This window comes from Octopus sinensis, linkage group LG19, assembly GCF_006345805.1.
Source record: "Octopus sinensis linkage group LG19, ASM634580v1, whole genome shotgun sequence".
Classification (NCBI taxonomy): Eukaryota; Metazoa; Mollusca; class Cephalopoda; order Octopoda; family Octopodidae; genus Octopus; species Octopus sinensis.
In genome coordinates this window covers 46,516,984-46,542,456 of record NC_043015.1, presented here as the reverse complement: position 1 = coordinate 46,542,456, position 25,473 = coordinate 46,516,984, and the positions used below count along the sequence as shown (strand labels likewise).

The following is a 25,473-nucleotide window of genomic DNA, read 5'->3' as shown; positions in this document are numbered from 1 at the left end:
ATTTTTACCCTCTAACCTCTTGCACCTTCAACTCTCCCCCCCACTCCTTATCATTTCTGAGACGACATCCTGGGCTGGTTTTAATATTCCACATTATCTTTATCTAGAACATTGACATTTAAAACATTTTGTGATCTTCATCTCTTTGATATAAGGAATCACTCATGTAATCTCTTTGTTATTATCGTAAAGCTGTCCTGTTTCCAATTTATGCTCCCCTGCTAAAACCTTTCTATAATGTAGGCTCCACTATGAAGGTTGCTTTATCTGATAGAAAAAAAAAAGAAAAACAGGTAAATCTCCCTCAGTTGGAAAAGAAAAAGACATATTGGATAATGCCATTCTAAGTAATCTTTAAAAAATAAAAAGGGACTGTTCATGCTGAAATGCTACTGATGATCTGTTTTTCTCATTCAGGGCTGACCTTGGGCTAAGCAACAACATAAAAGATTATATTACATTATATATTTAATTTTCTGCTACAGTTACAGATTTCTGGTCTTGCTTGCAGTAAATTATCTCATGGAAATTTGCTGCTATCTTCTTTTTTATTTTTTACAAGAATAGATTCTCATGTTGTAGAGCATAGAATTGTAGATATGCCATCATGATGTAGAGCATGTCTTGCGATCTATCCTTCTCTAGGTTCGAATACACCTAATTTGTTACAGAGGGAAAAAGAGAAGAATTGACCCTACTTGTTTGTACTTTATTTATTAACTCCCAAGAAGTTGAAAAGCAAAGTTGACCTCTGTTGGATTTGAACTCAAAGTGCAGAGAACTGGAGTCTACACTACCCAATGTTCTAAGAACTCTTCCAACATGCCACTTATAATAGATTCTCATTATAGAATTGAAGTTTTGATTTTAATTTTCATTTTATCCAGTATTTATATTTTTGAAAATTACATTTAGGAAATATTTCTTGTCAGTTTCTGTCTGTAGGGTTATGGTTCTTGTCTACAGACATTGTTCATCAGGTCAGCTTCAGATGGAGCCACCCTATTGTACTTGACATTACTAAAAATTAGTAGTTTTTGCTTTTCATGTTTGATTGAGGTCAAGTGTGTCATCCAATTGTTTTATGTATAAAGGGAATAAATATATATATTTTGAAGCTTTAGTATTGAAAGTAGTTTTTACCCTCATCATTATTTAACATCCATGTTCCATCCTGGCATGGATTGGACAGTTTGGCAAGATTTGATGAGTCTAAAGACCACACTGCTTCAACTTGGTTTCTAAACCCTTCCCAACAGTAACCACTTTACAGAGTGTACTGGGTGTTTTTTTCATGCTACTGACACTAATGAGGTTGCTATGCTGCTTGTAAGACTATGAACTTAGTTTTATTCTAGGAGAGAAGTGGTAGACATGGTAGGTCCTTGCTGTATAGGGGAGCTGCATAGCTACTCACATTTAGAAGCGAGGGTGAGAATGATCAGTAGGTGCTTCAAAGAGATATATAGTGGTGATGAGGTATCTTAGTGGCCCCAAATTTTTATATTTAAAAAAAAATATATATCACTGTACTTCAACTATTCGTACATAGCTGTTCAAGTTGTGTAAAGACACTTTACTCCTGATAGTATTGAACATTGGATATAAATTCCAGATGCAAGGATTCATGTTTAAAAAAAGTGGAAGATTTATAGTACATTCTGAAAAAGAAAAAAAGAAAAAAGACAAACTAATCACTAAGAATACAAATAAAGTAGACAGTCTAATTCTCATCTCTACATAACTAACTCATCCATGTTGGTTAGTTGGTCCTTAGTTCAGCACTGATTGGACTGAAATGTTTAAAAAGTCACCTAGTCATGTCCATCTTGCCTTTTTTGTTTCTTTTCTTTTTTTCTTATTTGTTTTCAGCCATATTGTATCTGGGACAATCTCATCTAATGTGTCTTACCCCCTTTAAAAAAAAAAAAATTTTTTTACCCATTTTATGATATTTCTGTTTAAATACACTGATATTGTTTCATTTAATTTTGAGAATAATTATATTTGTTATTGAGCTGCTGTTCTGAACATAAACTAACGTAATTTTGATGAAAGGTTTTAATTTAGAGCACTTTAAGGCAGGTAGTTCGTACCATAGAACTAGAGGCAGTTTCAGGTTGGGTTTGATATTAAAAAAATTGTGATTTAAGGGAAATTTGGCTGCTATTTGTAGCAAGTCAAGCTACTGTGTAGAGGCTCACTCATTAATTCTGTAACTCCATAGTTAATCAGTAAAATAATCAAGACAGTGTTTCTACAATATTACAGTTTATACAAACTGTAATTTGCTAACTTTTTGTGATTGCCTATCACACACATTTTTGTTGGGGCTTGCTCTGGCCAAATATTGAAATCAGTCTCTCTACAAGGAATCTGATAATGTAACCCCCAGGAATATATTCACTATATACAAATAGTACACTTCAGCTATATTTCTAATTAGTTTGCTTTTTAGTTTAAACATTATTCAAAAAAGCTTATGTACTGTTATGGCACATAATATTTTCTATTTTAACCCTTTTCATACCAATCTGCCTCATACCATATCTGTTCTTATACAAATTTCCTGTTTTTATAGTGATCTAAATGAAAACCATCTTTCAAAATGTTAATTTTAATTTGTTCCAAACCACCTTAACAATGATAGAGTTATTTTCCAAAATTCCTTATTTTCAAAATTAATTGAAGAAATGGCAGTGTATTTCAATAAAAATATGATAATTTTTTATATAATATTCTCAGTTTTCCCCCACTATAAATTTTCTATGTGTAAGCTAGGAAAGGAGCTTCAATGTGTTCACTGGATCTGCTTCATGTTACAACTAAATTTCCTTTGCAAACTTCTTAGCATCTTCAAAAAAAAAAAAAAAAATAATAATAATGTTCATGTATTCAGTCTTTTATTTTATGGCATTATGTCTATAGCTTATGATTAGATTGTAAAACCGAAAAACACATGGACTTAAAAGCTTTTTATTTATTTATTTATTTATTTCTTAAAAATTAAGCTGTTTCTTTGTAGCTTTGATCAAGCCGTAATGTCTGGTGCTACAAACAACAGCATTCGAAGTTTAATGTTTCAGATAAGGATGCTAATCAACTTACATTGACTCTATACATATTTAGCAATGAAGGGTTATTTTTCCCCCCTCTATCTTGTTTAAAAAATCATCCAACCTTTTTAGACCTGTGTTTTGTTATTTCTATGAGGTACTGATGTTTCATACCTGAAGGAACCAATTATCAGTAGAGTCCCAATATCAAATGTAGTTTCTGGAAATCCTAGAAAAGTCTAACTTTTTTTTGATGTAATGTTGGATACCATGACATTCGCAGAAAACTATACATTGCTTATATTTATTCATATGTCCATGTTTTTACAGACACACCTGTTATTTTCCTTTTGACTTTTTATGATTAGCAGAATGCATCAGTGGAGAGAGTGGGAGTTGGGGTATGTCTTTCCCAAAATATTATTGATGCAAGCGAAATAAAATCAGTACAACCAAATATTAAAGCCATTCTATGGACTCACCTTTGCAATAGCTCACCTTTATACTTGCAAAAGTGCACCCAAAATAAAATGGTCTAAAATAATTTTAAGAACACAGGCAGAGACCTGGTTAGGTGTGATTTGTCAGAAAACTGTGGCTGTGTCATGTCATGAAGAGATTGTGGTTATTCCATTTTTCTTTAGGTATATCTATGATAACATTATCTTTTTCTTTTCTTTTCTTTTCTTTTGTAAGCCAGTAGGAAGTATTGCAAGGGAGATGTTTCTATTTCTAGCAGGTCGAGGCACTACATAGAGGTTCCTTTGTTGGCATGGCACGGGAAATCTTCACACTTAGAAATTAACTGTTGACATAGTGAAATTATTTTAGGGTATTTTCTTTCTCAATTCCACAAGTTGCTATGTCAAAACATAATATCTTACTATTTCAGTAACCTCTTTGCTCGGCTAAATAAAATTTGTGGTATTATTTCTTTTCCTGTTTTTATGCATAATCTTGAATTGAAAACTAATATATTATAATCCATTTCTTTGAATCTGTTTTTATAACTCATTGAATTTCATAAAATAAACATTCCTGTACAAAATGAAATGAATAACTAATTTAAATATATTGAAAGGGGTAAATATATTGTGTTTGTGAATGTGTGTATATATACAGTCACTTTCACTATCTTTGAGTGAGTTTCAAATTGCAATTATCTCCCTTCTATTCGTCCAGCTGTTAATTAACTCCCTTTAGTTGTAAACTAAAGAATTATTTTTTAAAAATTTAATTCTTTGAATTCATGCTCTCTGAAGTTAAACAATTTTCAAGGGGGATTTTTTTTTTTCAGTGCATGTGTTATTCTTCACATTCTTTTCTTTTTATTTTTTAATATTTCAGACGAACATTATATAATTTTTTTTTAACATTATTTCAGATGATAGCTTGAAAAATCTTGACTTTAAGGAAGAACTCACCCTGGTGAGGAAGCGACAGGAGCTTCAGCGTGCTTTAAGTAACCTCCCCGCTCCTCCTGAAGAACAACGAGAAAACTTGACTATTGAAAAGAAGATTCACAGGCATATGCTTTCTGGGGAACATTCAGTTCGGGTACGAAGTTATTCTCAGCCATTTCTCTTTGTTTTCTCAACAATCTCTTAATAAAAAAAAAACAACAAATTTTCAATTATTAATGATCTCAATAGGTGATTATCAATGATTATCACCATCATCCTTTAAATTTTATTACAATGAATTTGCAGTAGATTGTCATCACCAGCTTTATATAAATACTATTATACATTATAATAATAATGAAATTATTGTATACAGTGCTCAGGTACACCACAACTTGTCAGAAAGTGCGTATAAAATATATGCAGTAATGTACAAATGTCTGGAAAGCAAACAATGTATGAGTCAGATACATGCTTGTATGTGTATGGAGGGGAGAAAATCAGGTGTAGTGTTGGCGAATCTCAGAAAGCATGGAAGTTTTGAAGGATTCAGTGCTCCGACAACTAACAACTGATGCCAGCAGTTTGTTCCATGCTTCATCAACTCTCAGCGTGAAAAAATGTTTCCTAAAGTCATAGGAGCTGTGCTGTTTCCTGACTTTGTAAACATATCCATGGGTGTTAGATGGGTGTTATGAATCAGAAATAAGAATAGAATCTTGAATTCTATTTTCTTTTAGCAGAACACGTTACTATATTAATTCATTGAGTCCATGATAAAGGATAACCTTAACTGAAAGTGTTTTGCAGTTGAGGTTATTTTTATTGTGCATGAAACAGGGCATTCCTTGTCTAAAAAACTTTTGGTATAAGAACAGCCAGTTTGTCATTCAGTGATAGTCTTCACCATTACATCATCATCATCATCATCATTTAGCGTCCGCTTTCCATGCTAGCATGGGTTGGACGGTTCAACTGGGGGTCTGGGAAGCCAGAAGGCTGCACCAGGCCCAGTCTGATCTGGCAATGTTTCTACAGCTGGATGCCCTTCCTAACGCCAACAACTCAGTGAGTGTAGTGGGTGCTTTTTACGTGCCAGACGGGGCTGGCAAACGACCACGGTCGGATGGTGCTTTTTACGTGCCACCGGCATGGAGGCCAAGCGAGGCTGGCAATGGCCACGATTGGATGGTGCTTTTTACGTGCCACCGGCACACATGGTTAATTTTAAAAAAAATATTTCTTTTTAATTAGGAAGGTTAGATGTCTTGACTAGAATTGATTACTAATTGTTTGGTTTAGAAGAATTATTGATCTTTTCATTGCCAATCCTATAAGTTCTGGGCATGTTTACCTGGGTTTCAAGATTTAATATCAGAATTTAAAGTTTGGATTACTTTGGTGTGAAAAATTTATCTTCTTTATCAGAATAGTTTACTATAACATTAAGCACAACAAGCGCTCACTGAAGTAACTTGAAGTAAAATACTACCCTAAAATAATTTGAGCTGGAGATAAAACAAAAAAGAAAATCGCATCAATAAGCTACAATATTAATTGCTTTTCTAGTGCTGCACATTCCAAACAATAAATCCAAAGAAACTGTAGTCATCTCACACCAGCATAGTTTACTTTAGAATTAGCTACCAACAGCAATTGCTACACATCTCTATTCTGTGACATCTTCAAAAAGCTGACCCTTACAAAGGATATGACAAAGAATCGAGATATGTGGCGCATTGCTGTACTTAAGAAGACCTGCCCACCACAACAGAATTGAGATTCTAAAACTAAGGTGCCACATAAAAAGCATTGGTGTGGGGGCTGGTGCAATGTAAAAACACCCAGTATACTCAGTGGAGTAGTTGGCATTAGGAAGGGCATCCAAGCCAAAATAGACTATGGAACCTGGTGCGGTCTCTGGTCCTGCCAGTTCTTGTCAAGCCATCCAGCTCTTGCCAGCATGGAAAACGAATATTAAATGTTGATGATAATCTTTGGACATACGAAAATAGGCCAGACAACCAGTTGAATGTAGTCTGATGCTAAACCTGATTGAAGGATGACATATTTCATTAATTTCTTGTAAATGAAGTAGGGTCTTTAATGCAGATTGTGCCAACTTTATTTCAGCTTTGCTGCATTTATGTAGCTGAGCAACATCTTTGCTTTGTTGTAAGAATTTTTTTTTTAATGGGTCATACGAGAAAGAGGAAAATAAGCACCTTCAAGTATTATCTAATCTCAGCGGGGATTCCCAACCATGAATGTTCAATGAACTGAACTACCAGGTTCATTGATGGACAATGAGTGATTTGTCTTTGTCCATTTCCACTGTGATCAGTTTAGAAATAATTATTTTTTAAACATTTGTGTTTGCCAAAGATTGGATCTGTTGATACCTTGGCAATTCCATTTAATTCCTTCCTAATTCCCTCCATTAACAGCAGTTATAGCTTGTAGGGTAAAACATTTTGTACTTCTACCAGAAGACATTGAAAATGCCAAGCACCAGCTACTGCAAGTAAACTTATTCTGAAAGTTTTTAAAATTAAAGAAAAAAAGAAAATTGTAGTTGTACAATGTAGCATAAAGAATTGTTGATTCAGATCTTTTGTATGTGTCCTTGACAAGCCAAATCTGTTTTCCTCCATGTTCCTTAGATGTATAAGTACTGTATTGTCACTAATATTTATCAGACAACAAATATTGATTTTCCTTTGTTAGGCATTTGTTTCTTATATTGGTTTCAAATTTTGGCTCAAGGCCACTAGTTTCAAGAGAAGGGGTAAGTTAATTTTATTGACCCCAGTGCTCAACTTTACTTTAGCAACCTGGAAAAGATGAAAGGCAGAGTTGTTTGCAGCAGCATTTGAACTCAGAATGTTAAGTCTGAAGAAACACTGCTAAACATTGTAACATTTCTGCCAGCAAATGGCTACAGAAAATCGAACCCTGTACCTCTCAGATTCCATCTAATTGCTCTGTACCATTAAGCTAAGTGACCCCTGATATATTGGCTTCTCATACTGGAAACCAAATTGTTACAAAAATATGGTCAATGATGACAAGAAACATAGTATGCATATGGAGAATATATATATATGTAACAGTACACACGTGTGTAAAGGCATGGCTATGTGGTTGGCCAAGTGTCTTCTACTATAGACCTGAGCCAACCAGAGTCTTGTAAGTGGATCTGTTAGCAACTTGAAGAAGTCTGTTTTGTGTGTGTATGTGTGTCCTCATCTTTACATCATACAATAATTGTAAATGAGGACTGCCAGTGACATGTAAAAAAGCACCCAGCACACTCTGTTAAGTGGTTGGCATTAGGAAGGGCATCCAGCTGTAAAAAAACCATGCCTCAACAGACAGTTGGAGTCTTGTCAGCTCCATGTCAAACCATCCAACCCATGCCAGCATGGAAAGAAAATGTTAATTGATGATGATGATGACGACGATTGCCATCATATAAGCCATGTCTTTTGTGAAAAATGTGTCTGGCCATGGGTGTAATTTTACTTCGCTTGGAAACATGTGTGGGTTGGCAACAGGAAGGACATCCAGCTGTAGAAAATCTGCATCAGTGAATTCTGTCTGCATGCATGCAATGTGTGGAAAAATGGACACTAAAACTATGATAATAACATGTATGTATGCACATGTGTGAGCAGACTCACACACATGCATGCAGGCATATTCATGCATATAAACACACTGATTTAGAGATTGACCGAATTAAGATTTTAACTGATTGCCGTAAGGTATTGAATTTTGATATTGGTTTCGAATTTTGGTACAAGGCCAGTAGTTTCATGAGAGGGGTTATGTTGATTACATTGACTCTGGAGCTCAACTGTTACTTCATTCAGCAAGGATGAAAGGCAAAGTTGACCCCGGCAGAATTTGAACTAAGAATATAAAGACAGATAAAATGCTGCTAAGCATTTTACCTGGTGTGCTTATGATTCTGCCAGCTTCCCCCCTTAGCTACTGAATTAGATATTGTTAAGGTGTTTAGACTGGCTGAAATACTTGAGAAGACCTACCCACCACAACAAAATTGGAATCGTATAAGCCAAGGTACCAAGTAAAAAGCATTGGTGTGAATGTTGTTATCACACAAAAAGTATTGCTGCTGATGCCACGTAAAAAGCAATGGTGATGGTGCCATATAAAAAGCACCCAGAACACTCTGGAGTGGTTGGCATTAGGAAAGGCATCCAGTCCTAGAAATTTTGCCAAAACTGAGTATTGGAACTTGGTTCAGTTCCTGTCAGGCTGTCCAACCCATGCCAGCATGGAAAATAGACATTAAATGTTGATGATGTTGATGAAGTGATTGCTAAGAACTTCTGCATTTTTCATATTTTCATATGCATCTGTGTTCTCTCATTCACTGTTTAAAGGAGAATTAATTGAATTAAATATGATTGCTGAACTTTTATTAATTGTTTGTGCAGGTGACAAGCAGTGAATCGGGGTCATTGCGCAGTTCTCCAGAACCTTCGAAGCAACACAGCAAGAAAAACATGAAACCATGTTTAAATCCCTCCAGGTAACTTTGCTCTAAACCATATTAACTCTTTAGCATTCAAACCAGCTATACCCGGCTAAAATATTCCCCCAGTTTTATATTGAAACCGAGCAGATCAGGCCTCTCACACCAACCCTACAATGTCATTTTAAAACTAAACAATCACATAATTGAAATCTCTAAACTACTAGATGATGGATGATTAATTCAGCATAATATAAATAAACAAGCATAATTTTTGCCAGAATAATTTGAATACTAAAGGGGTAATTAATGATTATTTATATTTCTTTTAACATTTGTCTTTCAACTATTCATGCATATCTGTCTGACAATTCATGTATTGACTCCTCTGTAAATTGGGACATTCTTACGAAGGCACAATAATCAGTTATATTGAATTCTATACCTACTGTGATGTGGATTCTATACCTACTGTGATGTGGATTCCTGTTATCGTATATAATATTAATTTATTAACTATGATATTATCATATTTTATGGCATAAAAAGATGCTCAGGCATATTTAATGCATCCCAATTTCAGCAGATCAGATTCAGGGAAAATCTTATGGGTGGGCCAACTTCATAATATTGGACTCGGGGTGAGTTTTTGGTGGGTAAAAAAATGAGTCTTACTTGCCATCAAATATAGTATTTGCATTTGAAACTGACTTTATATAAATATCTCAAGAGATTTTTGCTGGATGGGATAAGTTTTGTTAAAGTAATTGCTTTTATATCTAACATCTCAACTGTGAGGTAAAAGTAGAACATGTCAGTCAGGCAAATTTGCATAACATTCAGTATTGTATGATAACATTCAGTATGCTATAGTGCCTGAAGTAGTAGTCTTTGAACTCTAGCTTGTATGTAGCTAGTAGCTTGGTACCTCAACTTCACAGTGTCTCTTTAATGTTATTGTTTAAGTAACTTGGTGTTTACAATTGAAACCGCATTAAATTAAATTTACTATCTTGTATCGTACTTAATGTATGCACACCATTAGTAGGTTTGATGTCTGAGATAAATATCTCTTTGTAGTCTTGTGTTGAAAATAGAGTATGTATTTGGAATGAGAGGAGCATCATTGCTGCAGTGATTCACAAAAATGACACATTTTGCCTTTCTATAGCATTGACAAGCTCCAAGAAAAGCGAAATGTGTCTGTCATTCTTGAGTCACTGCAGTGATGATGTTTGTCTCCTCTCCGATTTTGTATTTGTAACACAAGTCTATGAAGAGATTTTATCTCAGACGATCTCTCAGAATCATGCCTTCTAATAGTATTTCGACATTCAATATACAGATAGCAATTATTTTTAATATTTGTTTTAAGAAATAATAATAACAAAAACAATTTATTTTCATATTTGGGTATTTCACAGGGGACTTTGTTCTTTAAACTGTATGACCTTTAAATATCAGAGATGTTTCTTTTCAGTTCAATATAACCTAAGATTGCCCGTTTTAGGTTTTGTTTCTCATCATTGTCTTCTAATAATATATTATTTGTGTCCATTTAATTTCCAGCAAAAAGAAAGAGAAGAAAAAGCATAAAACCTCTAAATCACCACTTAACAAGATCAAAAGTTCACAAAGTTCAATAGAACAGTTATCAAAAGAAAAGAAAATGTAAGTTAGAGTTAAATATTTTTAATGTGTCTTCCTAATTTATAGTTTAATGAGTGAAAATGGCTGAGATTGCTGTATTGTTTCCCATTTCATAGCTTGCTGTTTTGAATTTCAATGACCATTCATCATCATCATCGTTTAACATCCGTTTTCCATGCAAGCATGGGTTGGACGGTTCAACTAGGGTCTGGGAAGTCAGGAGGCTGCACCAGGCTCCAGTCTCATCTGGCAGTGTTTCTACAGCTGGATGCCCTTCCTAACGCCAACCACTCCGTGAGTGTAGTGGGTGCTTTTTACATGCCACCGGCACAGTGATTCTTTCTATAAAATTAACAGAACTGGTTCCTCAGCAATGGATAATTGTATATTTTCCCTTGTACTTACCTTCTTATACCTTGATTGTATGCCCTGGCACCCTATCACCACCATTTTCATCTCTTTCCAGCTACTCTCACTGATCCTTGCATATTGTGGGGGGGCAACCATGTATCTCCTTGATAGCATGACGCCTGGGAATGTCCCTCTGTCATATTTCAGCCTTAAAAAACTAGCATAAAGCTGCCTCTCCCACTGTCACTCAGTCAATGGGGATTTTCCCTTTTTCTTTCTTTATTTTGTCTTGCCAGTTACTTGGTGCCCTCACTTATGCTGGTGCCATGGAAAAAGTACCCAGTCCACTCTGTACAGTAGTTGGCTTTAGAAAGGGCATCCAGCTGTAGAAACCATGCCAAAGCTGACATTGGAGCCTGGCACAGCTCTGCAGCTTTATGGACCATGTCAAATATCCATTCTGTGCCAGCATGGAAAATGGATGTTAAATGATGATCATGATGATCATAATGATGATGATGTACTGACAACTGTCATTTGCATGAAATAGATAAAATATTGCTTAATTTCTTGCAGAGGTGTTTTTGAGTTGAGTGTATGGTATCAAAAAGCTAATAAGATTCTATATTTAAAAAAAAATTCTCATTTTCCACTCAATTTTTCATGTTCAGTGGGTGACTCATATTTGTTGGGCTTGTTTTTATGTTAAAAATGTCTGCTGCAAACTGACAAAACCATAAACATGATCAGAGTTACATGCCTTGGTTAATCCACCTCTGTAGCCATAGATTGATCATTATGTATTGGGTTGAGGAAAAAGTTCATGTGCCATGAGTCACCATTGAACATGACATGAATGAATGAACACGCACCACAAAAATATATAAAAAAAAAGCATTATTTTAACATGGGGCACAAACTTTTTCCTCAGCCTAATATTAAGTGATGATAAAAAAATTACATAATACATCCTGGAGTATATTTATTATCTGTTTAATAGTATATATTAATAATATATACTTAACCTTACTCTAATGTAATTTTAGGTATTATGGCTCACATATGAAAAACTTTGAGTTTCATTACTGAAAGTTTACAATTTTGATCTAGCTGGATATTTGGTTTCAGAACAGGCAGAATGGCACAACATAGTTCCTCTTAGCCCAATCGTGTGTGTGAGAGAGAGAGAGGATAGATTTATGCAATGCACAAATTATTTAGTGCTGTAAGTTCAGCTATAAAAGTTTCATAATACATTATAGAGCATATGAATTTACCAAATGATTTTATTCCACAGATATCTTTTCTATATGTATACAATCTAAGAGAAGATACACAATTCCGACTGCATTGTATCTGAATAACATTCAATTAGGATGAAGTCACATCTATTGTGAAAGCCACCGGTTCATTTGAGTCTAAAAATTATTTCAGAATAAAGTTAAATGTAGATGTATATATGAAAATTTTAGTAAATTCACGTTTTGAAGTTTGTTGTTATTGTTACAGTTGTTGTTGATGTGATTGTGGCTTTCAAAGCAGTTTCTGTAATATCACATAGAAAATTTTAAAAAGTTAATATCTAAATAGGAAACAAAGATGAAGAAAACAGTAGAGCTACTTTTACCACCTCCTCCTCCTCTGTCTAAGGCCACCTACTCCATCTACCACCACCTCCTCTCTACCCAGTGCCCACATAAAGTTTTCCAGTGTCTTCTTGGAGGTGGTACCACCTGCTTTGAGAAATGTCCTTAATAAGGATATTTGTTTGTGTCTTGTTTGAAAATTGCTGCTTCCAATATCGGAACTCCTGACGGAAGTTCCTCTTGTCTTTTAGTATCTACCTGGTATATTTTCCCCTTAATGATTTTGATTCCTTACTTCAACATACATTTATAATTTCCAAGATGATACATAGGCGCAGGAGTGGCTGTGTAGTAAGTAGCTTGTTTACCAATCACATGGTTCCGGGTTCAGTCCCACTGCGTGGCACCTTGGGTAAGTGTCTTCTACTATAGCCTCGGGCTGACCAAAGCCTTGTGAGTGGATTTGGTAGACAGAAACTGAAAGAAGCCCATCGTATATATGTATATATATATATGCGTGTGTGTGTTTGCGTGTCTGTGTTTGTCGTCTTAGCATTGCTTGACAGCCGAAGCTGGTGTGTTTATGTTCCCGTTACTTAGCGGTTCGGCAAAAGAGACCGATAGAATAAGTACTGGGCTTACAAAAAGAATAAGTCCCGGGGTCAAGTTGCTTGATTAAAGGCGGTGCTCCAGCATGGCTGCAGTCAAATGACTGACACAAGTAAAAGAGTATAAGAAGTATTTCACATTATAGATCTTAGTTATTTTTGTTAAGAATCTTAGTTTCAAACAGAATTCAGTCAAATAAACAGTTTTGCTTAAATTTTTGTATTTTAATTTTGTTTAAAGTATATGTGTAAAATTTTGCCGATAATTGACGATTTTGTTTTACCCTCTCTCTGTAGACAACTTGGTGAAGAACGGGAACGGGACAGAGATCGCGATCGAGATGTACATCACAAAATACGAATGAAAAAGAAGAAACACAAAGAATCACTGTCGGAAACAGAAACTAAATCTCCTGAACTTGAATCTTTAAGGGGACATAAAGTTCCGACTCCCTTATTTGATAGTGTCAGTAGCAAAAGTAAAAGAGTTCTCTCTCCAAAACATGATTGGCAGAAGGAATTGAAACCACTTAGACCACTTGATGATGGTGATGGCTATTCTGTTTCTTCGAAGAAATCCCGCCATTCGCGGTCTCCGAGTATTGGTGAGAAATCTCGACATAAGAAATCATTGTCACCAGCCTTGGAGAAGCGATCAAAGCGCTCACCTCTGGCTGGTGTGTCACAAGAAAGGGACTCTATTATCGAGAAACTTAGCATGAGAAAGAGAAGTCGAACACGTGGTATCACTCCTGATAAGTTACCGTCTTTGCCATTAAGCAAAGACAGGTCATTGTCTTCAGATGATGACCGATCTGCTCATTCCTCTTTACACGAAGGAGAAAAACGAAAAAGCAAAAAGGGTCGTTTACCAGAAAGGGTGCATGTTAGCCGAGGGAAACTTAGTAAAAGTGACAGAGCCATGTACCCAGAAAGTTCTGGTTCAAGGCAGAGTGAATGGAGAAATGAATCTCCACCGAGAGAACGTCGTGATCGGAGAAACAGAGATTTCACACCAGAGAGGGCCATAAAAACTGTAAGTAGTAGCAGTAGTAGGGATCATGATAAACTTGAAAGGGACCCAAAATTGTCCAAAAAGAAAGAGAGTAGCAGTAGTAGTAGTAGTGGTAATAATAAAAGTCTTGACTCTGCTGAGGGTCGTACAGACCGCAAAAGACAATTCAAAGAGGAAAAGCTTATACCTGTGTGTAATCCTGAAGTACAGGATCAACAGAACTTTGTTAAATCTCGACGCCTTCTTCCCGAGCATACAGAATCAACAATTAATCCTTCACGGCGAGGTTTGTCCCCCAAAGAATCTTATGGCTCATGCCATTCACGATCACCTTCCCGCCAAAGACGGGAGACTCGAGAACAATCTCCATTTGAGGTTATGCAGATGAGACGTAAAGACATTAACGACGACTACAGACACGAGGAGCACACAACTCCTGATTCACCTGGTCGTAGTCGACTTCTTCCTAACAATAATTATTTCCCTGAGAACTGTGACTATTCCCCTGGTCGACAGATGATGGAGCGTGGTGAACGCTTCATGGACTATCGGTCTGACACTAGAGTTGACAACAGATATCCCCAACCAGCCGACAGATATGCATTTGATGAACGACGGCGTTACAATGAAGAACCTGTTGGAACCGTATATGATGATCGATCTCATTATGATAGCTCAAGAGGTCGATCAAGTCGAGACCTTTATGAGCGAGAAAGATATGAACGTGTTCCACAACCTGGTCGGCCAGATCCCCGATATGAAGAAGGTGATTTTTTGTTTGTTGTCCTTTTGTTTTTAATGATTTATTTTAAAAAGTCTAATTTATTCTCATTTCAGCAGATAAAATACTTTCTCCATGAAGTAGAGGCAAATATTTGATATTTAAGTTACTGTTGTTTAGCCGTGAGTCAGCCATGATTGGAGAAGCAGTGTTCAAGCTGTGGCTATCCTTTTTTTTTCCTCTTGGTATATCCAAGAATAAATTGTCCAACATGCCCTTTAAGACATTGAGTTATGATATGAGATAAATTTGGTTGCTATTTCTTAGAGATATCTGTGGAGGTGCGTGGCTTAGTGGTTGAGGTGTCAGCATCATGATCGTAAGATTGTGGTTTCGATTCCTAGACTGGGCAACGCGCTGTGTTCTTGAGCAAAACACTTAATTTCACGTTGCTCCAGTGCACTCAACTGGCAAAAATGAGTAACACTGCAATGGACTGGCGTCCCGTCCAGCTGAGGAACACACACACCACTGAAACTGGGAAACCGGGCCCATGAGCCTGGCTAGGCTTTAAAAGGGTGCATTTATTTTATTTATTATTTCTTAGAGATATAGCCACCACATCGTTGTTTGTTCATTGGCTCATATGATATGGATTCAACTCATTGTCCAAGAGGACTATATTACTGGTACCTGTTTTTCATTTTTATTGAAATATAGTAAAACTAAGTGATTATATGAATCAGTTCAACACTAGAGTCATTAAATTCTCTTAACATAATACTGGCAACATCTGCAGGTGGGACTCAAATGTCTCCTTCAGTCCATCATTGTGTGTGTATATTTGACATGTAATTGTTGTAAAATGTATGTCATTCAGTTCCACTATTCTGCAAAAATATGTTTGGCCATAAGGGAATATTACCTTGCTGGTATGTGTTGGCAACAGGAAGGGCATCTGATCGTAGAAAACTCCATCCATCCCATGAATGCATGAAAAAGTGGATACTCACGGAGTGGTTGGCATTAGGAAGGACATCCAGCTGTAGAAACACTGCCAGATCAGACGGGAGCCTGGTGCAGCCTTCTGGCTTCCCAGATCCCCGGTCGAACCGTCCAACCCATGCTAGCATGGAGAACGGACGTTAAATGATGATGATATTTGATGTAAATCTACATTTCTGTGTACTTCAACAAGAATATATTGTGTAACTATATTTTCAGTGTATTAACCTCCTCTGAATTTTAGATGATCATTTCTGTGATATAATTGGATTGAAAGTGTCCAAACTCTAAGAAATCTGATCTGTAGTCAGCATGTGCCTACATTTAATTTTTCAAGACGATGCAACATACTCTATGAGGTCTGAAAGTCTGTAAATAGACCTACCATCTCTCTTATTTCTTTACTGCCCACAAGGAGCTACACACAGAGGGGACAAACAAGGACAGACAAACATATTAAGTCGATTACATCGACCCCAGTGCATAACTGGTACTTAATTTATCGGCCCTGAAAGGATAAAAAGCAAAGTCGACCTCGGCAGGATTTGAACTCAGAATGTAGCAGCAGACGAAATACTGCTAAGCATTTTGCCCCGCGTGCTAATGTTTCTGCCAGCTTGCCGCCTTCTGCCATCTCTCGACCTACCATCTCTCTTTATTAGCAACTTCCTTTGACAATACCAGTTTTAATTGCCAGGGTTGGGATACTATAATTCATTGAATCAAAAATATTAATGGTACTTGTTACTTATCAAGATGAAGTTTGATTGGATTAGATTAGATTGCCCATGTTCAGTCCACTGCAGGACAAAGGCCACAGCATGATCTCTACCTACCACAGTCTGATATAGAGGTCATGACTTTGAGCTTGAGTACATACTGGTTTGGTGAGTCTACCCTGCTACTCTGGCTCAACATAGTTTGGCAGAAGGATGCAGTTTTTATACTCTTACCCAGGAGTAGTTAAGACAAAGTTAACCCCAATATGATTTACACTTAGAATGTAGAGGAACAAAATTAATGTGTATCAATTTCTGCTAAATCTCCATCTGCCCCTCTTAGTATATTTATCAATAATAAGGTGGCAAGCTGGCAGAATTGTAATATGCTAGGTAAAATGCTCAGCAGCTTTTCCCTTATCTTCATGTTCTGAGTTCAAATTCCACTATGGTCAACTTTGCCTTTCATCCTTCTGGGGTTTATAAAATAAGTACTTGTTGAACTCTGGGATTAATGTAATTGACTTACCCCATCCCGCCAAATTGCTGGCCTTGTGCCGAAATTTGAAATCAATATATTTATCAGTGCTACATGTCAGTATGAAAACATGTGTCCTAGTGATTAGGGTGTTGCATTTGTGTTTGTAAAATTGTGGTTTCAGTTCCCAGACTAGGCAGTGTGTTGTGCTCTTGTGCAAAACCTTTCATTTTACGTTACTTCAGTTCACTCAGTTGTAAATGAGTTCCAACCATTGCTGGAAAGTTGACCCTACGATGGACTGGCATCCTTTTCAAGGGGATGGGGTTTTGTAATCCATTGGAAACTGGGCTAAACTCTATCCCTCTGAGTCTAAGGGCTCGTGACAGACCTAGATGTAAATGCTGTGAGTGCTGTTAAATAGCCTTTGTAATCTGAATATATGATTTGGTTTTGATTTCTGTATCTATTTCACATCATTTAAATTTAGCAATGACTAAGAAAGACATCCTCCATTTTCATAAAATCTAAGGTTTGGTGCTTGATAAGGAAACCCTTAATACGTAATTGCCTTTATGTGTCGATGTAAAACATTGCATCTCTTCAAAATAGGATATTTTTTTCTTTTATTTGTTTCAGTCATTTGACTGCGGCCATGCTGGAGCACCGCCTTTAGTTAAGCAAATCGACCCCAGGACTTATTCTTTGTAAGCCTAGTACTTATTCTATCGGTCTCTCCTGCCAAACTGCTAAGTGACGGGGACATAAACACACCAGCATCAGTTGTCAAGCGATGTTGGGGGGACAAACACAGAAGCATATACATATCTATATATATATATATATATATAATATATATATATATATATATATATATATATGTATGTATGTATATACTCACACACACATACATATACAACAGGCTTCTTTCAGTTTCCGTCTACCAAATCCACTCATGGCTTTGGTTGGCCCCGAGGCTGTAGTAGAAGACATTTTTCCCAAGGTGCCATGCAGTGGGACTGAACCTGAAACCATGTGGTTGGTAAGCAGGCTACTTACCACACAGCCACTCTGTAGTTATATAAACAACATTTCTTTTCCTCCAGATCAGGATGTGCATGTGCACATATACATACATACATACATGGATGATGTGTTTCTAACTTTTAATCTGTTTTTCTTTCCAGCTAAAGATCCCCTTGGATATGACCGTGGTCTACCTCCAGAATTCCGTGACCCTACATCAGAGTTGTGGGAGATCCGTGGCCGTGGAAGAGGAAGGGTTAATCCACGAAGTCGTGGACGACAAGCAGATGCTGGTGGTAAGTTTTCTTTTGTTTATGTGTGTGAGTGAACCCTTTCTGATAGCTTTCATTCTTTCACAATGGAGTGCTGCTCCCATATCTGGGACAGTGCTGCTACTGTGCACACAGACATCATTGACTGTATCCAGAGAAGAGCCACTCAACTAATTGATATCCAGTATACCTTTTTGTTTTTTAAAGACTGTACACTCTCGGAGTGGTTGGTGTTAGGAAGGGCATCCAGCTGTAGAAACTCTGCCAGATCAAGATTGGAGCCTGGTGCAGTTCTGGTTTGCCAGCCCTCAGTCAAAATCGTCCAACCCATGCTAGCATGGAAAGTGGACGTTAAACGATGATGATGATGATGTAAAGTGTGGTTTGAGAGAACACTATGACTTTTAGCAGAACCAACTACCATGTCAAGGCTGTTTCATTGCCTAATAATTATACCAAGCAGTTATTTTTAGATGTGAATTTAGAAGGATTTATACAGTGTTAAAGCAGATGGCTAAGTTGAGAAGTCAGTTATTCAGATCTTGTCTCTGACAAGCACTGGTGATGGCACCACATAAAAAGCACCCAATACATTCTGTAAAGTAGTTGGTGTTAGGAAAGGCATCCAGCTGTAGAAACCAAACCTAAACACTATGGAACCAGGTGTGGCCTCTACCTTGTCAGTTCCTGTCAAACTATCCAGCCCATGCCATTATGGAAAACAGGCATTAAATGATGACGACATTGTGTTTCTCAATGAACAAGTCACTTGATTCTTGGTGACCAGGTTCACCTTACTGTATGTAAGAACCTTGAATTTAGTGTTGAATTTAGTATTTTGTTAGGGTGCAGAGTTAATTTCAATTCTTCTTGTAGGTTACCTATAATAACATAAGCCTCCTATCTACTGAGATGAATATTTTGTTCTTAAGTTCACCTTATTCTCTTATTTTTAGACTAATTACAGAAATGACTTTGTCTAAAGTTTTTTTTTTTTGTTACTGTTTAACATTATTTTTACTATAATTCTTTTCTTTAATAAAAAAAAGTCATTTCTTTCTTCAAAGGACATCGTGGGCGTGGGTATGTTCCACCACCTGAAGACAGACTTCCAGGTCTTGGTAGAGGTTAGTTCTGTACTTATTTCTTTTTCATCTTTGAATATCATTTTTACTTTCTCTTAGGTATAGGCACACAACCATCTACCACTTAATATTAGCTGCCACTGTTTATTTTAATTTCACAAGTTCAGAGGGAGTAAATGTTAAAATGTTGGTGTATTACTAACAATCCTTTCTACTATAGGGAGAGATTGGTGAGGGGGGGGGGGGTAGTTGATTACATTGACCCCCCCCCCTAGTGCATGACTGGTACTTTTTCATCAATCCTGAAAGGATGAAAGGCAAAGTCAACCTCAGTGGAATTTCAACTCAGAATGTAAAGTCAAGAAATGCCACTAAGTATTCTTCTCCGAGTTGCCAATGATTCCACCAACTCGCTGCTTTAATGGTTTCAAATTTTTGGGCCTTTCACATGTCACTGGCACCAGGGCCTTTTACATGTCACTGGTGTGGGTGCCATTTATGTGTCACCAGCACAGATGCCTTCTATGTCACTATGTCAATGGAGGAATATTACCTTCATAGGGTTTTTTTTCTATCAATTCCATCAACTCCAGTAATTTTGTGTGGTACTCACTGTATGGATCTTTATTTATTAAATGGCTGTGTTTACCTTGAGTCATAGGTATCACACTTAATATACAACAAACATCTGTACAGTTTTTCTTTAAGCACCATCCGTTCGTGGCCGTTGCCAGCCTTGCCTGGCCCCCGTGCCGGTGACACGTAAAAAGCACCATCCGATTGTGGCCGTTTGCCAGCCTCGTCTGGCACCTGTGCCAGTGGCATGTAAAAAGCACCCACTAAACTCACGGAGTGGTTGGCGTTAGGAAGGGCATCCAGCCGTAGAAACATTGCCAGATCAGACTGGGCCTGGTGCAGCCTTCTGGCTTCCCAGACCCCAGTTGAACCGTCCAACCCATGCTAGCATGAAAAGCGGACGCTAAACGATGATGATGATGATGATGAAATCTCATTCACAAGGTATTGGATAACCTGAAGCTACAGTGAGAACAAATTTGGAACTGTGTGGCCACACAACCATGCCTGTATTCTATTAATTTTCATTTCTAGCACCTCAAATGTTGTAACCTTCTGCTGTATTGTTCTATATTATTTGTATATTTCCATGTCTGACTACTTTTGGCTTCTCCTCTCTGAGCCACAGTAAATGTTTTTTTTTGTTTTTTTTTTATATGCTTTTTAGATAAATTTTCTATTCCAGCAGAGCGTCCTAGCAGGAGATCAGAATGGGAGCGTCACCGGGATGATTATTTCGGTCCTGAGCCACCAGAATGGTCTGATCACAGAAACGAGAGGAGTCTTCCAGGTCATGATGATCCTCGACAGGAACTACATGACATTCCAGATATGCGGCGTACGAGACGACCGGACGGTCGGGATGACTGGAGAAACGGACGGAGAGATGCAGAGGAGTTGTATGATCGGCGTCCGGAACTGGGCACCGGGTTATTAATGACACCCGACCGCATTGACATGCGAACTGACCGTTGGGAGAGTAGACAGCCTGGTGAAGGGCCTCGTAGGCCTGAGTTGCGTAAAGATGAACCAAAGCTGGAGGACAGGCTGGACAAGCATAATGTATCCCCTGGAGAGAAAGAACGATTAGACAGAAGGTAATTATCTGGCAATCTTTTGGTTAAAGTATCATGATAATGAAGGTGTTTGTTTGGCAATTTCCGTATAACATTTTTATGTATGTATATTTGTGTAAGTACTGTATATATATGTGTATCTGTGTATACTCATACATACATACACAAATATACATACATGCACATAAACATATACAAATATACATACACACATGAACACATACATATACACACAAAAAATAAACATAGTACTTACACAAATACATACACAAAAAAAAATTCTTAATCAAAAATTTTCATCAAAATTGCTTGCTAATTTATGCTCTGAAGACCAATATGTTTATTAATTGAAGTTATTTTACTAAATTCTTCATTATTTTCAAAATTAACAAAAACAAATGCAGTGTTTTTTTTTTTATAGAAATGTGACAACAAAAGGGTTAAGAAACAATAATGTTGATTTTTTTTTTTTTTGTTTTAAAGAAATTTTTCTTTCTAAGGCTTACTTTTGCATTGTAATATGTCGGTAAATATAACCTCCTGCCAGGCTGATTCTAAAACTCTTACTCAGTTCATAGTTGAAACCATTTCATTTAGTTTGTGCTACTGATTTTCCTTGAGAAAAACAATTCTATATTTGGCGTAACTTCGGTATAGGTACCGGAAACATTTCAAGAAAGTGTTTTTTTTTATATATATAAGGGGTTAGGGTGGGAGTAAAGAGTTTCTGTTTTCTTCAGAAATGTAAACAAAGCCACTTACGGTACCTATACTGAAGGATTGCCCTATATTTCTGAGATGAAGAATTTATATTATGTTTGCTGTTTATAGTAGTCAGACTAATGCCTCATCTTGAGTGTTGCTTTCACTATGTTTTCTTCAGGTATCTTGCATTGAACTTGGTTGTTGTATCAGAATTTCGAATTTAACCCTTTAAACATTTATTTGATCTACAGGGGTACACTGCTCTTATTCGGCTCTCTGCATTTTGTAACATTTTTTTTTTTTGCTTTAGTTCAGTTACATGAATTACCTTAGTGCCTTACCTGGAATTGAACTCAGAACCTCTAAATGACTGCACTGCATTAACCAATGTCTTTATCTACTGTGCTCTGCTCATAGATGAAGACATTGGTTAATGCAGTGCAGACACCTAGATGCTCTGAGTTCAATCTCAGGTAAGGCACTAATGTAATTCACATGATTCAACTGAAGCAAAAAAATGTCACAAAACGCAGAGAGCAGAATGAGAGCAGTGTGCCCCTGGAGATCAAATAAAGGGTTCGAGCAAGGTCATTGCCAGTACCGCCTGACTGGCCCCCATGCAGGTGGCACGTAAAAAGCACCCACTACACTCTCAGAGTGGTTGGTGTTATGAAGGGCATCCAGCTGTAGAAACTCTGCCAGATCAAGACTGGAGCCTGGTGCAGCCATCTGGTTCCCCAGCCTCAGTCAAAACCGTCCAATCCATGCTAGCATGGAAAACGGACGTTAAACAATGATGATGATGATGAATACAAAACACCTGAAAAAGGCTGGTTTGTATAACAACTGAAACAGTGAAAGTACTATCAAGATGAGGACAACAGTCCAACTAATATAAACAGTATCCATAAAGCCATCAGCATCACCTAGTCTCATTTTTGTTGCTCTATAAATCCAAGGCCTTGTGCTCTACTGATTATTGTTTTATTTACCTTTACAGAAAGCGCCCTAGAGATCAAGAACCTGACCAGGCTCGGTCTCGGTCACCTTCATTGAAGCATCACAGAGATACATCACCAGTAGAGTCTTTCCACAGCCACAGCAGTGTTGGGGAACATCGCCCAGATCCACCTGTAAACCGAGAATGGATTCATAACCGGTGGCCTCCAAATCAAAATGATTTGTTGAGAGAAAAGGAAGGGCCTCTTCCTGATGGTAGCCCTTGGCCCGGAGCCAGACAAAGATCTCCACTTCCCAAACATATTCTTGACAAGAAAAGAGGCAAAGAGTGGGATCCTGGTAGGGGTATGAGAGAGAAAGAGTTCTTAGATAAAGAAGCAGACAGGTTGAAAGTTAAGGACCCTGAGAAGCCTAAGGATGTTGATAATCCGGTAAGATGTTTTATATCTTTACTCTTTAATCATTCGATCATTCATGACTGTTTGAAATAAATTGTAGATGCCATTTCTATCTTGTTAATAATGTTCATTTGGATGTTTTTGCTGATGTTTATATGGAAATACTATACACCAGTGGTTCTCAACTGGTGTCCATATAAGACTTTTGTAGGGTCCACACTAGTGAAATGGTAAATTTGGGCCCACAGTAGTATTTTAAGGGTCCGTGAAAAGTTTTAATCTAAATGTATGTAATGCAAGAAACAGCTAGGTTTTTTTTCTCTAACATTTTCATACTTCAACCAACACAAGTTAATGAGTAAATAACAAAATAGGAATTTTGGAAGAAGTTTCTATAAAACTAGTTTTTAAACATTGAATGGCTATGGGGGTCCACCAGAATAAAATAATAATCAAAGGGATCCATAGATAAAAAAAAAAATAGTTGAGAAACACTGCTAAACACTATCAAATATAAATAATACTTGTAAATATTGGTGTTTGTTCTTACCACATCATCATCGTTTAGCATCCGCTTTCCATGCTGGCATGGGTTGGACGGTTTCAACTGGGGTCTGGGAAGCCAGAAGGCTGCACCAGGCCCAGTCTGATCTGGCAATGTTTCTATGGCTGGATGCCCTTCCTAACGTCAACCACTCCATGAGTGTAGTGGGTGCTTTTTACGTGCCAGACGAGGCTGGCAAATGGCCACGATCGGTTGGTGCTTTTTACGTGCCACTGGCACGGAGGCCAGACGAGGCTGACAATGGCTACGATCGGATGGTGCTTTTTACATGCCACCGGCACGGAGGCCAGGCGAGGCTGGCAAACTGCCACGATCAAATGGTGCTTTTTACGTGCCACTGGAACCTTTTTTAAAAACCATTTAGCATTTAGATTATTCTATCACATTGCTTTGAATTAATCATGTATTATCTTGTGGTTTCAGTGTTTCAGTGATATTATTGTTTACTTTTAGAATAACATTGTAGGGTAGGTGTGAAAGGGTGGATCTAGTTTATTTGAACATAAAACAGGTAGAATATTTGGAGTGGATATGACTGGTTTGAATACTAAAGGGTTAAACCAGCCATATCCAGCCCAAATATTCTATAAGAGATCTGGCCTCTCACACCTACTCTACAATATCATTCTAAAAATAATCAATCACATCAACAAATTCTTGAAGCTATGAGATAATGCATGATTAATTCAAAACAATATAAACAAACTAAGCATTACATTTGAAAGAGTTATCTGAACGCTAAAGAGTTAAATATTTTTAGTACCTCTCACTCATTTCTATATTGTCAGGACCTTAAAATTTAGAAAGATTTTTCTATAATTTCAACCACTCAGCCATAGAATGATAGTTGGGCTAGTTTTGCTGCTAAAAATGCAATATTATTTCATTTGTTCACTCTTCACCCCCCCCCCCCCCCCTGCAGATATGGCTGATTGCCAAAAACTTCATTTCTCTTCCAAAGAACCCAACACATCTGTATAATAAGTTCCACTTATTTTTCGTTTGCTTCATTCATGAAGCACTTCAGAATTTAGATATGAGAATTTTTGTATTTGGATGACACACATTTACCTGTGAACTGTTTGCAATAAAAAGTATTAATAATATTGCAATCCCAAACTTTAATCATGGATAGGTTCTTATTGAAAGTGAGTTTGTAAGAGTAACAGAGTTGTCACGTTGAATTATAAAAACAGGTTTAAAAAGAAGGATAACTTGAGCAGTCAAAAGTATCTGTAAATTTTCTTTGTTTTCAAAGAGCATGGTGCTAATAAATTTCTTAAATTTAGATTTTACTTAGTCAATATCTATCATCTACCATTGTAAAATTAATTGACAAGTGACTAAACTCTTACACAAAGACTCTGCTTTCATGCCTTGTACTTGTGGTCAGTCTGAGATATTTGGTAAATTCTGACAGCCATTCTAAACAGCATTGATTCTGAAGTTAATAGAATGTTCGATGTTTGTAAGGATGAATTCCTTTGAATATGATGTATTTATCTCTGGGTGGGATGCATAGGAGTATTGCTAGGTGGGACACTTTAGGGTATCACTTAGTAAGACATTTAAGTTTATCCTCTAGTCCTCTGGATAGGACATTTAAATGCATCTTTGGGAAGGACCCTTAAAAGTATTTCTACGTAAGACATTTGAGTGAATCTCTGTAAAACATTTAAGTGTATCTCTAAGAGACAGTTGTGTGTTTCTTTAT

The 25,473-nt window shown here is 37.0% G+C and overlaps 1 protein-coding gene across 7 annotated transcripts in view; it reads left to right on the top strand.

Annotated features, from left to right (window-relative positions):
• Positions 1-25,473, top strand: part of LOC115221983 (zinc finger CCCH domain-containing protein 13) — an 86,288-nt gene that overhangs the window by 46,406 nt on the left and 14,409 nt on the right. For 5 of the 7 annotated variants that reach the window (XM_036511462.1, XM_036511465.1, XM_036511464.1 and 2 more), the window contains exons 4-11: positions 4,441-4,613; positions 8,926-9,020; positions 10,533-10,634; positions 13,456-14,939; positions 18,284-18,418; positions 19,462-19,521; positions 20,723-21,152; positions 22,837-23,227. In XM_036511462.1, the coding sequence (XP_036367355.1) occupies positions 4,441-4,613; positions 8,926-9,020; positions 10,533-10,634; positions 13,456-14,939; positions 18,284-18,418; positions 19,462-19,521; positions 20,723-21,152; positions 22,837-23,227 (2,870 nt within the window). The remainder of the gene's footprint in view (positions 1-4,440; positions 4,614-8,925; positions 9,021-10,532; positions 10,635-13,455; positions 14,940-18,283; positions 18,419-19,461; positions 19,522-20,722; positions 21,153-22,836; positions 23,228-25,473) is intronic. The other 2 variants (XM_029792085.2, XM_029792083.2) reach the window with 2 other exon arrangements.